Genomic DNA, 14,205 nt, shown 5'->3' with positions numbered 1-14,205 from the left:
GGAACAATTTGCCTCTAGAAGTTGTGAATGCTCCAACATTGGAAGTTTTAAAGAAGAGATTGGACCACCATTTGTCTGAAATATTATAGGGTTTCCTACCTGAGCAAGGAGTTTGAATAGAAGACCTCTAAGGACCTTCTAACTCTGTTATTCTGTTCTGTGCTGTTGTATTCTATTCTGCTTCCTTAGTTTTGATATATATCCCTAGTATCTTAAATAGGTACATTATATACAATATTAACTTAAGACATGAATAAACATATAAAGGAATATACACACAAAAATCAGCAAGTGGTCTTAATACAGAAGTATACTTAACACAGGGAATCCTTGGCTTACAGTGGCTATTGGGATTGGAATTTCTATTATTAAGTAATGGCTACTGAAAAAGTGGCCAAAATTGAGGATTTACCTATACTTTATGACAATTCTATGCAAAGTACAAAATAAATATACAACCTTCCATAACAGTGGGAGTTGATAATGAATACAGGAAACAAACTCATCCGTTTTAAATTACCTTTGTGCGACATTCCTCTGTAATGAGATTACAGTTGTCAATGATATCTGGAAAATATTCAAAAAGGTTTGAGAAAGAATGAGTATGTAAAAATCAAACAATGCAAAAATTTAATTTACCCATCTACCAGTAGAATATTTGTAACCCACTTAAAATAAGGCAAAATCTCCAACTTTAACATTATTATTGGTTAAAGTTATTTTTAAAATAATGGCATTCAAGTCTTAGCCTACACGACATAACCAGATTCATGAAAGGAAATTAACTTTGACTACTATTTTTCCCCCAATGTCCTTATTAAAATGGCATCATTTATACTATAATCCACTGCATGGAATCTAGAAGACTATAATGGTGATAAACAATAGTTAAAAATGTAACATATCACAACTAGACCAAATAATGCACTAGGAGGAAAATTCAAATTTTTTTCCTTCTACTATATGTTTTCAGTCATAGGTTTTCTTGAGTTCCTGAGAGATATGAATTTTTTTACAAGCAATATAGAATACTCACTATGACATGTGGGGCATCTTTTGCCATTATGGGTGAACCTACTTAACGTCATATCAAAGTCTGTAATTATCTGTAAAGAGTATATAAAGAAATATATTGTGAATATAAAATAAAACTAAATATTTGAAATGTAAAATTAAAAAGAAAAATCAGTGTTCTAGATATTAATAGGCTGTGCTCTCATTTAATTTTAAGTGCATTGAAGCTTTTGTTTCAGTTTTTAATTTATCACATTTGGAGTCGTATTTGAGCCATGATGAACTGGGATCAGCATTAACTATAGTTTCCTAAAATCATGAACTGGGATCAGCATTAACTATAGTTTTCTAAAACAGCAAACTGTTAAGGAAGATGGTGTTTCAGAAAATCTTAATTAAGACTAATAGTTTAGAATTCAGATGCTGGGCTATGGTTAGTTGAAAAAAAGTTGCATTATGTATAATACCCAAAGATGCTTTTTTCAAGAGGCAACTGGACTTTCTGGTTTTTCTTTCAAGACATTTCACTTCTTATCCAAGAATCTTCTTTGGCTCTGAAGAATGCAAGAAGCTTCTTCAGCTTCTTCAGAGCTGAAGAAGCTTCTTGGATGAAAAGTGAAGCACCTTCAAAGAAAAACAAGAAAACCTAGTTGTCTCTTGAAAAAGCACCTTTGGGACAACCATGTCCTGGATGATTGAGAATATCCATAGAAATTTAGCGATTATGTATTATAATAAATTTTAGCAAATATTACAATAGCATTTTAGCAAATTAAGGATTTGCACAGAATATCAAAGGAAGAGCTTTGATATGATCTTGTATGACTTGAAGATTGTCCAGTCTGATTCACTGCTTGGTATGAAACTGTTTTCTTATGATTTATTTTGGAGGATTGATTTAATGGAAAGCAATACTATATAGAAATGTTTAATACTCTTGTTTTGCCATATTTTGGAATATGGTTTTAGCAATTCTTGAGGAGAGGGAGTGACTTTTTAGGCTTTTCTAAAACTCTAAAAGTGCCGAACCAACTTTTCCTTCCACTATATAAAGATCTGTAAATGTTTTTTTTTAAATTAAGATTATGGTCTAATCACACCTAGATTAATAAATAAGTGTTTAAATCTAATAATTGTGTTACCAATTGGAACATTGCCAATTTTTTAAAAAAGTAACATTTTCAATAAAAAAGAAAAAAATATATAGAATTCTTTTGTTTCTATCAAAACATTTGAGATGAATTTTGTAGGTAAATTAAGATGTAAGAGAATTTGAAATAAATCAAATTTTATATATACATTAATAGTTTATATGTAGTTCCAAGAGCCAAACTAGTGGTTAACGCACCATTCTAGAAACTATTTTAAAAATATACTCCCTTAAAATCTGATTTTTAACAATACCTGATTTTTAACAATATCTTTGTTATTTTCAAAGATAGTGTGATAAAATAAAAAGCAATGACAAGTCTACAAGGGCACCCAGTGCTGAGGTCAAGGGGGAAGGGACGTTGGTCCTACCTGAGATCCCTTTCTCTTGAGTACTCCAGGAGAGTGCAAGAATGGGTTGTCTTGTCTGTTCTGTTCATGCACTCTTTGCAGGACCCTCCGTCCAAAGGATGCTTCTGCCAAAGCAAATATGTCCAATTTTAATGATGAATAAAAGGCGAAGGAGAAGCTCATGTTGCTGCTCTGCTAATTTCTTTGATGGATGCTTGATTAGCGCATGCTGCTGTTGTTACTGCACTTCTGGTAGAGTGCGCAATTACCCCTCTGGGAGCTGGTAAAGCCTGAACTTCATAGGCCTTAGCAATGCAAGCTCTCAGCCAACGGCCAATTGTCGATGGAATTACCTTGGAGCCCATCGATGCAGGGTGGAAAGACACAAACAGTAACTCAGTCTTTCTAGTAGTGGAAGTCCTCCTGATGTAAATTCGGAAGGCCCTCCTCACATCCAAGGTGTGACATTTCTTCTCCAGGGCATGAGATAGCCCTGGGCAGAATTCTGGCAGAATGATCTCCTGGGCCCTGTGGAACTCCTGATCTCTTGGGCCCTGTGGAAGGTCTTTCAGTACCTTCCGAATGACCCCTGGGATGAGGGGAAGAGGGGGGAAGGCATACAGCAATTCCTTGGGCCACGGGCTGCAGAGAACGTTGGTCCCCTCTGTTCTCGGTGTTACAAACCTGGTGAAATATTGTGGTAGTTGAGCGTTTGTTAGGGAGGCGAACAGATCCACAACAGGCTGTCCAAATCTCTCGGACAGGTCCCTGAAGAGGTCTGGATGTCACCTCAATTCTGAGTGGCCTATTGTGGATCTGCTGAGGCAGTCCGCCTGCACATTCACTACTCCCATGATGTCCTCCGCTTTGAGAGGTGTTCCTCTGTGTCACTGCATTTATTTTGGTTTGCTAGCTGTGTTGAAGATTTACAGTTCTTATCTGACAATGATTTACTGCGCATGCATTTTCACACATTCCTCCTTAACTTTCTCTTCTGATCTTCTGTTCGCCTGCTGAAGGAGGCAGGCACATAGCTCTTGCCAAGATGTAATTAATTCAGTTAGCAAGTTTGTATTTTTACTTTCTTTTATATTAAAAATGTTTTTATTAGATTTTGCTTCGGTTTTATTTTTGCTTATTCAGAGATATACTTCCAGGGAGAAGCCACGATCCATCACCATTAATCACAAGGGTTTAAATTATATTCCTTAACACTCTGTCCACATACCCAACTGTTCTGCTTTGTCATGAGGACCCTGGAATGGATACTTTCCTGATGGTTGATGTGAGCTTTGAAAGTCACATTGTCAATAAGAAGGAGAACATGTTTTCCTTGAATTATGTCCTTGAATTGTCGAAAGGCAAAATGTGCCACCCAAAGCTCCAGCAATTGAGATTGTGAAGGTCTTCCTGAGGCCAACAACCCTGGACCATGTGAGACTGGAGATAGGAGCCCCAGCTGAATAGACTGGCATCCAATGTTATCGTGATGCAGCTGGATTCTTTGAAGGCACATCCCTTGTGTAGGGCTGGGGATGTCCACCATCGGAGGGACTGTTGAGTGGACCCAAACCCTGGTCTGGGAGTTGCTGCTGCAGGCCTGATGGAATGGGAGCAGAAACCAATGAAGGAGCCTGGTGTGTAGTCTTGCCTAGGGAACTATAGAAATGCACAACATCATTTTCCCAATAGCCAAGCCAGGAGGGCTATGGGAACAGTGTGCTCCTTTTGTATCCTTTGAACAAGGGATACTAGGCTGTCCTTGAGATCCTGTGACAGAAACACTTCACCTAGCATGATGTCGATCACTCCTTCCAGATGCAATAGTCATGTGGTAGGAAGCAGATGACTCTTTTGGAAGTTGACGGAGAAGCTGTGATCTTGCAAAACCTTGATGGTGGTTTGTTCTCTGTCCTCTGTCGCTCTCCTGAGTGAGGATGCCTGGATACATATGTAGTCCAAATAGCATTGGAGATGTACAGGTATTGACCTGAAGTAGGCTGCCAGTGCTGCCAGGCTCTAGGCAACAATGCAAGGCCAAAAGGCAATGTCCAATATTGGAAGTGAGTTCTTCTGTAACGAAAGTGTAGGAACTGGCGATGGGCCAGAAGAATTGGCACATGGAAGTAGTCCTCCACCAAATCAATAGAAGGAAGTCACCCTCCCGAATCCCCTCTAGGATGGAGGGAATGCATGTTGAACCTTCTGTAGACCAGATGTGCATTCAGTCTTTTTAGATATAAAATAGCTCCCCCACCCAATTCTTGGAACAACAAAGAGAATGGAATAAAATCCCTATTATCTTTGGCTCTTCGGGACTGCCTCAATGGCCTGAATATGCAACAGGTGTTGGATGGCAGTCTCCATGAGACCTTGCTTTTCGTTGTTCTTCGAGACAGAGCAATGAATAAAGAAATTCAGGGGTGTGGAAAGGAATTCCAGACTGAGGCCTTGCCTCACTGAGTTGAGTACCCAATTATCTGTTGTTGTCCTATCCCATTGAGCGGCAAATAGAGCTAATCGGCCTCCTATGGGAGGATTGATTTGGAAGTCATCTTGGTCTATGAAAGGAGCAGCCTTCTGCTCCACGAAAGGGCCGTTTGTCTTAGAACTGTTGTCTGGGCTGATTGTGAAACCCCGCTCTGGCTGGCTGGCATTCAGAACTCTGAGGCAAGAACCTTTGGGGCTAGGGAATGCCAATTCAGTTGGCAGAAAGGAAGGCTTGCGGTAGTATGGTGAGGGATGTCGATCTGTCCGCCTAAACGATGATGGAAGAACCTTCCTTTTGTCCTTATTTTCAATAAGGATCAGGTCTAGGGCCTCCCCAAATAGCATGCCACCTATATAGGGGGCGGAGGCTAGCCTCTAATTGGATTTGGAATCAGCCTGCTAATGGCGAAGCCAACGCATCCTCCTAAATGCAACGGATGATAAAAGAGCTCTGGAGGCATACTTTGCTGCATTTAGGGTGGCATACACCGAGAATTCAGTAGCTGCAATTAATTTGTTGAGGTCGTATTAGAGTCTGGCCTCATGCGGTGGAATTCTTTGTTGCATCTGGTGAAGCCGAAGCAGCGAGGTCTGATTAAAAAAGGAAACTGCAGAGGCCGTTTTAATCGCCCAGGCTGAAGATTGGTGTATATTGTGCAATGTTAATCCCACCTTTTCATCCTCAGCCTTGAGCCCTTCTGCTATGTCTCCTGACACAAGGGAGGAAGAGACAACGAACGACCAAGGATCATCTACTTTGGGTATCTCCACAGTATCAGCCAGGTTGGGAGCCAAATTTTAAAAATGTCTGTCATTTCGGCTTGGGGTCAGAAATGAACCTGACTTTACCTACTGTTTGTGTACTCCATCTACAAAGAGTTGTGGTGCAGGAATATCCTCCTGTTCTATGGCTGGCTCAGAGAAAAGGTGTTCAATAGGACAACTGAGGCCCAAGGTTCTTGGAATGGGATCAGCTCCCATGCCAGATGTCATCTTTGCTTTATGTGAAAGTGACTTAAAGGTATCAGGGGGAAATGACCATTGTCTTACCTGAAGGGTCCTTTTCAGGGCGCTGCAACGGAGAGTCCAAAGAAGGGTTAAACACAGCCAATCTGCCCAGAACTGAATTGAAACTTTAAGCCACGTCTCTGGTGCCGACTCTCCTCAGATTTATTCAATGAAGACGTGGAACAGTTGCGCGCTGAAACTTCAACTGGAAGTCTAATATGGAACAAGTCAAAAATAGTTCAACAACAATAACAGAAACAACAAACAACACTGTGACTTCACAAACACCAGCGGAGAATAGACCCCAGGGCGGGGTGGACTCTCCGTTGCAGCGCCCTGAAAAGGACCCTTCAGGTAAGACAATGGTCATTTTCCAGGGCGCTGCTCTGGAGAGTCCAAAGAAGGGACATGCCCAAGCTAACTGTCACTAGGGCGGGAAGGCTCAGCCATCAGGGTCGCTCCGCTGGTATGGATGCCCTGAAGAACACGCCTCCCAAAGGCCCCTTCCGCCGATGCAAAACTGTCCAGTTTGTAATTTCGGACAAATGGAGACAGAGAAGTCCAGGTGGCTGCCTTGCAGATCTCTTCAATCGGTGCCTGTGTAGACCAAGCAGCTGTGGTGGCGGCGCTTCTAGTCGAATGTGCTGTGATATTGCGAGGCACAGGAACAGACTGTAAAACGTGGGCAAGCGCAATGCAGGCTCGCAGCCATCCGCCGATGGTAGATGAAGAGGCCTTCTTGCCTTGAGAAGCTGGTTGAAAGGAGACGAATAGAGATTCGGATTTCCGAAAACTGGCCGTGCGCTTGATGTATCTGCGAATAGTCCTGCGCACATCCAGCACGTGCCAGCGCTTTTCCCTCGGGTGCCGAGGATGCGGACAAAAATCCGGAAGGACCACCTCCTGCGCCCGATGAAACCAGGAATTGACCTTCGGAATGAAGGAAGGGTCCAGCCTCAGGATTACTCTGTCGTTACGAATGAGACACAAGTCCTCTCTGACTGACAAGGCAGCCAGTTCCGATATGCGACGAGCAGACGTGATAGCAACCAGAAAAACCGTCTTGAATGTGAGGTGTCTGAGACTGGCCGTCTTAATGGGCTCAAACGGGGGCCCGATGAGGGACCGCAACACTACATTGAGATCCCAAGATGGGTATCTGTGGACCACTGGGGGTCTCAGGTTGGTCGCTCCCCTGAGGAAACTGCGGATGGTCGGATTCCGGCCAAGAGATGCGTAGCCCTCAACTGAGAGGATGGTTGACAGGGCTGCTGCCTGGCGCCTCAGGGTGTTAGGTGCCAGGCCCTTGTCCAAACCTTCCTGCAGGAAGTCCAGGATGACAGGAACCGAAGCAAGGGGCGCAGACGTACCATGAGCCGTGCACCAGCTGGCGAAGGATTTCCAAGTGGCGTCGTAGATGCGCGTCGTGGACTGCCGTCGTGACGCTTGGATGGTGCCAATCACCTTGTCTGACAACTTGCCTCTGCTTAGGAGATCCCTCTCAAGTGCCAGACGGCCAGCTGCAGCCACTGGGGTTCTGGATGTTGAAGGGCCCCCTGGCTGAGAGAGATGTCCTTTGGAGGAATCCGCCACGGTGGTGTGATCGAAAGACTCACCAAGTCTGCAAACCAGGTTCTCCTGGGCCAGTACGGTGCTACCAGCAGCACCTCCGCCTCCTCTGCTAGGATCTTCCTGATGACTCTGGGAAGAAGAGGTAGCGGGGGAAAAGCGTAAAGCAGACCTTTCGGCCACGGGCCGTGCAGCGCGTTGACTCCTTCCGCCCTCAAGTCGTGGAACCTTGTGAAGAACCGCGGAAGATGCGCGTTGGCCGCGTTGGCGAACAGGTCCACCAGCGGGAGGCCGAACCTCTGGGACAGTTGCTGGAACAGCAGCGGATGTAGATGCCACTCCGAGTGGTCGACTGTGGATCTGCTCAGCCAGTCCGCCTGGGTGTTGCTCGTGCCCGAGATGTGCTCCGCCTGAAGAGAAAGGAGATACCTCTCCGCCCATCGACCCAAGAGCTCCGCCTCCTTCATCAGGGATCTGGAGCGCGTTCCCCCGTCGATTGATGTGCGCCTTGGTGGCGACATTGCCTGTCATGATGCGCACGTGGTGGCCCTGAACGGTGCTCTGGAAGCGCTTCAGCGCAAGCCTGACTGCCCTCAGCTCCAGCCAGTTGATGCTGTGAGCGGCTTCGGAAGGGGACCACCTGCCCTGTGCGAGCTGGTTGTGGCAGTGGGCCCCCCAACCGAACAGGCTGGCATCCGTTGTGATGGTGAGCCTGACTGGCTCCTTGAATGGCGACCCCTTTAACAGGGCCGGAGACAACCACCACTTTAGAGAGCGACGTACCTCTGCTGGAACTGGAATCAGTCTTGTTGAGCTGCTTTTGTTTGTTCTTTGATATGGGAGCAGGAGCCACTGAAGGGGACGGGAGTGAAGTCTCGCCCAAGGCACGATTGACAGGCACGAGATCATCTTGCCGAGGAGCTGTGAGAGCTGAACCACCTTGACTAGACGTGACTGCTGCACCTGAACGACCATCTCCCGAAGGCTGGCCACCCTTTCCGGGGACAGGGATACCGTGCACGAGGTGGTGTCGATGACGGCCCCTAGATGCTTCAGTCTGGTCGTGGGAACGAGATGACTTTTTTCCAGGTTGATGGTGAACCCGTGGTCCCGGAGCGCCTGCATGGTGTGTTCTAGGTCGCTGACAGCTTGTTGATGTGATGATGACAGAATGAGAACATCGTCTAGGTAACAGTGGAGTCTGACCGGACGTGACCGTAGAAAAGCCGCCACGGCTGCGAGAACCTTTGTGAATGTCCTGGGCGCCGATGACAGGCCGAATGGCATTGCCCGGTACTGGTAATGGAGGCCCGCGTAAGAGAACCTCAGGAACTTGCGGTGGGCTTTGCGGATAGGGATGTGGAGGTAGGCCTCTTTGAGGTCTATGGACGTTAGTATATCGCCTGGCCTGATGCACCCCAAGATGGACTGGAGGGACTGCATCTTGAACCTGCGATATGTCACGTGGTGATTGAACCTCTTTAGATCTAATATCCCCCTCCACCCTCCTGAGTTTTTGGGGACCAGAAACAGGATGGAGTAAAACCCTCTTCCTTCCTGGCCTGCTGGGACAGGTTCTATGGCCCTGATCTCCTTGAGGTGCCTTATCTCCTGTTCCATGAGGGATCTTTTGACTAACCCTGAGGGAACTGGACACCGGATGAAGTGGCGGGGAGGGGGGGACCAGAATTCTAAAGTGAGACCCATGCGGACCGTTTGAAGAACCCACTGGTCCGACGTGGTCTGCTCCCATTTGGCGTGGAACAACTGCAACCGCCCTCCTATGGGAGCTGACCTGTGATGGTCATTTATACCTCCTAAAGGGTCGGGAGCCGGAGCCCCCCCGAAATGGCCGCTTGGAGAAGGGCTGCTGGCGACCTCTGTCTCGAAAGGACTGACGGTCCTGAGACCGCTCACCCTGCTGGGGATACGCCCGATGATAGGGGGCGGAGCTGGTGGAGGGCTCATTGTTCCGAAAGGCCTGCCTCCTGTAAGAGCCAGGACCTTTACGATCAGGCTTTTTGGTGACTGATGGCATCACTTTCTTTTTGTCCTTGTTTTCCACAAGGACTGGATCAAGGACCTCACCAAACAGCTTGTCCCCTTTAAAGGGGGCAGTAACAAGCTTCCATTTGGAGCGCATATCCACATTCCAGTGCCTAAGCCACAGGAGGCGTCTGGAAGTAACATTAGACGCTAGGGCACGCGAGGCAAACTTAGCAGCATTCAGAGTGGCATCAGCAGTGTACTCTGTGGCTGCCATGATTTTATTGATATCCTGCCTGACTTTAACGTCCTTGGCAGGTATCTTCCTCAACAACTGCCTCAGCCACAGGAGAGCCGCCCTGGAGAAAAAGGAGGCTGAAGCGGAGGACTTAATGGCCCATGCAGCTGCCTGATGGGTCTTGTGACAAGCAGTTTCGGTTCTCTTGTCCTCAGCCTTGAGCCCCTCCAACAGGTCAGGAGGGAGCACAGAAGAGGAGGTAAGAGCCGCTACAGGGGGATCGATAGGAGGGAGCTTGAGCAGCTCCTCCAGGCTGGCATCCACCGTATATAGCTTCTTGTCATGGCTGCTGGGGGTAGCCATGGTAGCTGGCTGCACTCACTGTCTTTGAACTAAATTGAGGAACATCTTGGGTACAGGAACTATTTCCTGGACCGAAATGGGTTCCTCAAAGAGATCCCCAGATAGATCATCAGGGTCTACAACCACCTGAGCTGGGGGGGTGGACCCCATGTGAGTTGAGATCTTAGCCTTATCTAAAATGGTTTTGAAATTATCCAAATTAAATAAGCCTGAAAAGGCCGGCTTTTTGGCGGGGCTTGCCTCATCCCCAGAGAATTCAGCTTCCTGCCTAGGAAGAAATTCCTCTTCTTCCTCCCAGTCTGACTCATCGGAGGCCACTGAAGAATGCAGGGACGGAGGTGGAAGGCTAGGAGTCATCTCTCTGGAATCCTCGTGGGGTTGCAAATGGTGGATCTTGCGAGTGCGCTTGCCACCCTTTCGCATGCCTGCCTCAATGCCCTGGGAAATGGCCCTGTTAATTATTTCCTGCATTTCAGTGGATAGGTTAGGCCCTTGGTCCTCAATGGGGCGAACCCTTTGAGTGGGCCCGGGGATCGGCTGTTGAGGGGCTAAGGGCCCCATTGGAGCTGATCCCTCCTCCATATCAGAGGGACAGGCAAAGAGATCAGCCTGATCAGCCATGGAATGGCCTGGAGAAGTTGCCATGGCCAGGGAATCCCCTTCCTCTTCACTATCAGAAATGGGGCCTCCCTGGGCTGGAGGAATTTCCCTGGAGGGCTCCCCAGGAGACACCGAAAGGGAAGATTGGGCCTGCTGTTGGGCTTTGGAAACCTGTTTTTCTAAGGCCTTCTGTCGCCTTAATGCATCTTTGTCTAGGCCTGAGCCCTGCTTGGGGCCATGCCTGGAGTAAGGCTTACTCCCTCTAATGGCCTCCCTGGCTGCTTTCCCGGCCTGTCTTACAGGGGCTCTGGAAGAGACACCCTCAGAAGTCTCAGGGGCCTGATCTGCCATGGTAACAATCACTGGTTGGGGCAGTAGGGGGATGGGAAAACCACCACTCACCACCTCCAGAAAGCCCACCGCAGCACGATGCTCCTGAGGAGACAGAGAAACTGCAAGGCCTGAAGTAGCTTGGAATCTTTTAGGCGCGAGCAGAATTCGCTCCCAGCGCCTGCAGGAGAGTAAGGGAGGCGACCCAGCAGGCCACGATCCCACGCCGCTATCACTTGCTTGGATTGGGGCCCAGGTCGCCGGTCACACCGGGCAAGTCTGACTCCACACGGCTCCTGCAAAGAGCCAGGCACCAGGCAGCAAAAAACTTTTAAAAGTAAAGCCGGAAGATTGCGCAATCCAAAATGGCGGCCGGAACTCACCGGAGCTTTTGCGCGCCAAATTTAAAGAGGGAAGAAGCCAAAATGGCTGCCCTGGGAGCCCACGCAGCAATTTGACTTGCTAGAAGCACAAATTGCAACGGAGGGCTTCCAGTGGGAATCGGCCCCCAGTAGGGGTGCCCCAACAGCGCTGGCGTCGGCACTCCGACCCACGCGCTTCCCCCAACAGCTGCCTGTGGCTTCTAGGAGCCAGAGCAAAGCCCCGGACTCCAGGAGAGCCGAAAGGGTGAGAAAAACCCAATTAAAAAGGGAAAAAAACAAACTTAAATTTAAACTCACCAGCCTGCTCTAAAAATCCTTAAATATGCTGTTTTAAAAAATTATTCTTCCTCTGGAGAGTCCAAGGAATCAATCTTAGAACTGGAGAAAATCTTAAAGCGTCCACTGGGCTAGCTGAATTGAAAAAATCTGAGGAGAGTCGGCACCAGAGGCGTGGCTTAACGTTTCAATTCAGTTCTGGGCAGATTGGCTGTGTTTAACCCTTCTTTGGACTCTCCAGAGCAGCGCCCTGGAAAACAGTCTGGTGAAGGCCTGGATATCTGGGGTTAAACCCTCATTCTCTGATATATCTGCATCCCTTTAGCCCTCATCAGGAAGAAGTGAATCCTCACTGTCAGAAGCAGGATTGTGAGATTGCGTCCCACGCCAGTGGAATTGGGCTCCTGTTAACTGGGGGCCCTGTTGGAGGCTGGTAGATGGCTGAGGGGGCATGGCTATCTGGGTAATAGATTGCTGCAGTGCTGCAGTAACTCCCTGAGAAATAGCTTGGGAAATCAATCAGTTTATACCTCCAGGCAAGAAAGACATTAAAGAGTCCTCTTGGTAAAGCCCAGCTGCAGTGGGTGTAGAGGTAACCTCTGGGACTGGCCTTCTAACACTGGAGATTTGCTATCCCTCATTTGTTGCTGGGCAGAAAAAGGGGTTTACTTCAGCTGCATTGCAGGTTTGACAAGCAAGTGAAAAGAGGGCTCACTAGCTCCCTATGTTGACCAAGCCTGTGGTATTACATCCGGAGTGAGGCAATTGTTCAGCCTGAAAATGGCGGGAATCTGCTGCTTCTGTCAGAGGGGAAGCTGTTTGAATTTCTGACAGCTGTCTCTCAGCCCTAAGAAATTGTTTCTCCAAGGCCTTTTCCAAGACTGACATCTTTTTCAGAAGCCTTGGAATGCCCTTTTCTGCTGGAAGCCTTACACCTTGACTACCTGGAATCTGAAGTTTCCACAGAAGAACAAGATATTTTAGGAAGCAGTACCCTGTCTCCTTGTTCTGCAGCTCTGTCCTCCATTTTGTTTCTAAACAAGCAAGGCTGCTGCTGTTGGTGCTGTCTGCCTCCTGTGTGGGTATACCTAGTCAAGATTAGGCAGGGACTCCAAGCCTTTCTAGGTAAGCAGAAGATAAGGCAGGAGGAAATTGCTGCAATTTGAAGTGCCTAAAAGAACGGGTTTGCCTAGCCAAACCTAGGCAGGGACTCAGTGCCTCAAATAAAATAACTGGTATGCCTAGCCTGGACTAGGCAGGGAGTTCACACCTTTACAGAGGCTCTTGCAATTACTTTCGAGGTAGTGGTGGCTTTTTAAAAAAAGACCGCGCAACCAGGCAGCTCTAAATCACTTTTTAAATTGATTTTTCTAACCAGGCTAGGGTACTATGAAGCTCTCTAAATTCATTAAAAATCGTTATACAAACCTATTCTTGAGACTGCAAGAAGTCCTGAAACAGTTGGCATGTCTGGTCTAAGTATAGACCGAGCTGAAACTGGGCCATAGAGGGTAATGACGGGGTGTGGCCACAACTTAGAGTGTGGTCTCTAAGCAGAACGGACAAGACAACCCATTATTGCAATCTCCCAGAAGCACTCAGGAAGCAATGGAAATTACGCTTCTTAATACTGGCATGAAACTTTGCAATGCATGTTTAAAAAGCTAGACTTTGTACTGTAAGATCATAGCACAATTTATATTATTTTGGCATCATCATGGCCAGCTGTAGATGAGTTTACCAGTCTGTGATCAACATCCTATGTTGGGACTTTTAATTACAAAACTGAAAGGTCTGTAAGAAATCATAACCCTTTTAAAGTTACTTTTAATACTATAATATTCCTGTTTCTAGACAAGACCCAACTCTGTCATTCATTCATTAAGCAGGATGCCTTCAGTGATTGGGGGAAGTTATCATCTTAGTCTCCTGAATTGTGAGTGGATTATGCTTGCTCCTTGTGTTTGGGATATTATTGATTATATTGTTCCACTGTCATGTTTATACTGTTTTATTCAATTTTTAATATTAATGTTTTGAAGATTTAAGATCAGATGACAGATACAAATCTCTGTGCGTCTTTGTGATTGTTGATTTCTTGCAACTAGATGGACAAGTCCCTGCAGTTATCTTGACAAGGATTTTGGTTTTCACACTGCCTTCTTCCTAGGACTGAGAGGGAATGACTAGCACAAGGTCACTCAGTTGGCTTTACGCCAAGGTGGGACCAGAACATACAGTCCTTTAGTTTCTACAACAGTGCCTTAACCACTAGATTGGCTCTATGAACAACATACAGACTACTAAAATATATATGCTTATTATACACTCACCATCTCAGTTGAACTGGGAAGGTCTTTGAGTATGTTAGTTCTTTAAGAGTTATTTTAAAGCAGAAGCAGTATATTAAGCCATTCCACATTTGACTGAATTTATTTAGTGTGCATG

General features: G+C 46.7%; 1 protein-coding gene across 5 annotated transcripts in view; it reads right to left on the bottom strand.

Moving 5' to 3' along the window:
- Positions 1-14,205, bottom strand: part of NT5C3A (5'-nucleotidase, cytosolic IIIA) — a 103,802-nt gene that overhangs the window by 31,831 nt on the left and 57,766 nt on the right. For all 5 annotated transcript variants that reach the window (XM_081971268.1, XM_081971270.1, XM_081971267.1 and 2 more), the window contains 2 exons: positions 1,037-1,106; positions 521-567 (listed from right to left, as the gene is read on the bottom strand). In XM_081971268.1, coding sequence (XP_081827394.1) covers positions 521-567; positions 1,037-1,106 — 117 coding nt within the window. The remainder of the gene's footprint in view (positions 1-520; positions 568-1,036; positions 1,107-14,205) is intronic.

Source organism: Natrix helvetica, assembly GCF_964273705.1.
Source record: "Natrix helvetica genome assembly, chromosome: Z".
Classification (NCBI taxonomy): domain Eukaryota; kingdom Metazoa; phylum Chordata; class Lepidosauria; order Squamata; family Natricidae; genus Natrix; species Natrix helvetica.
Note: the sequence above shows the minus strand (reverse complement) of the source record. Positions and strands in the feature narration are given on the sequence as shown.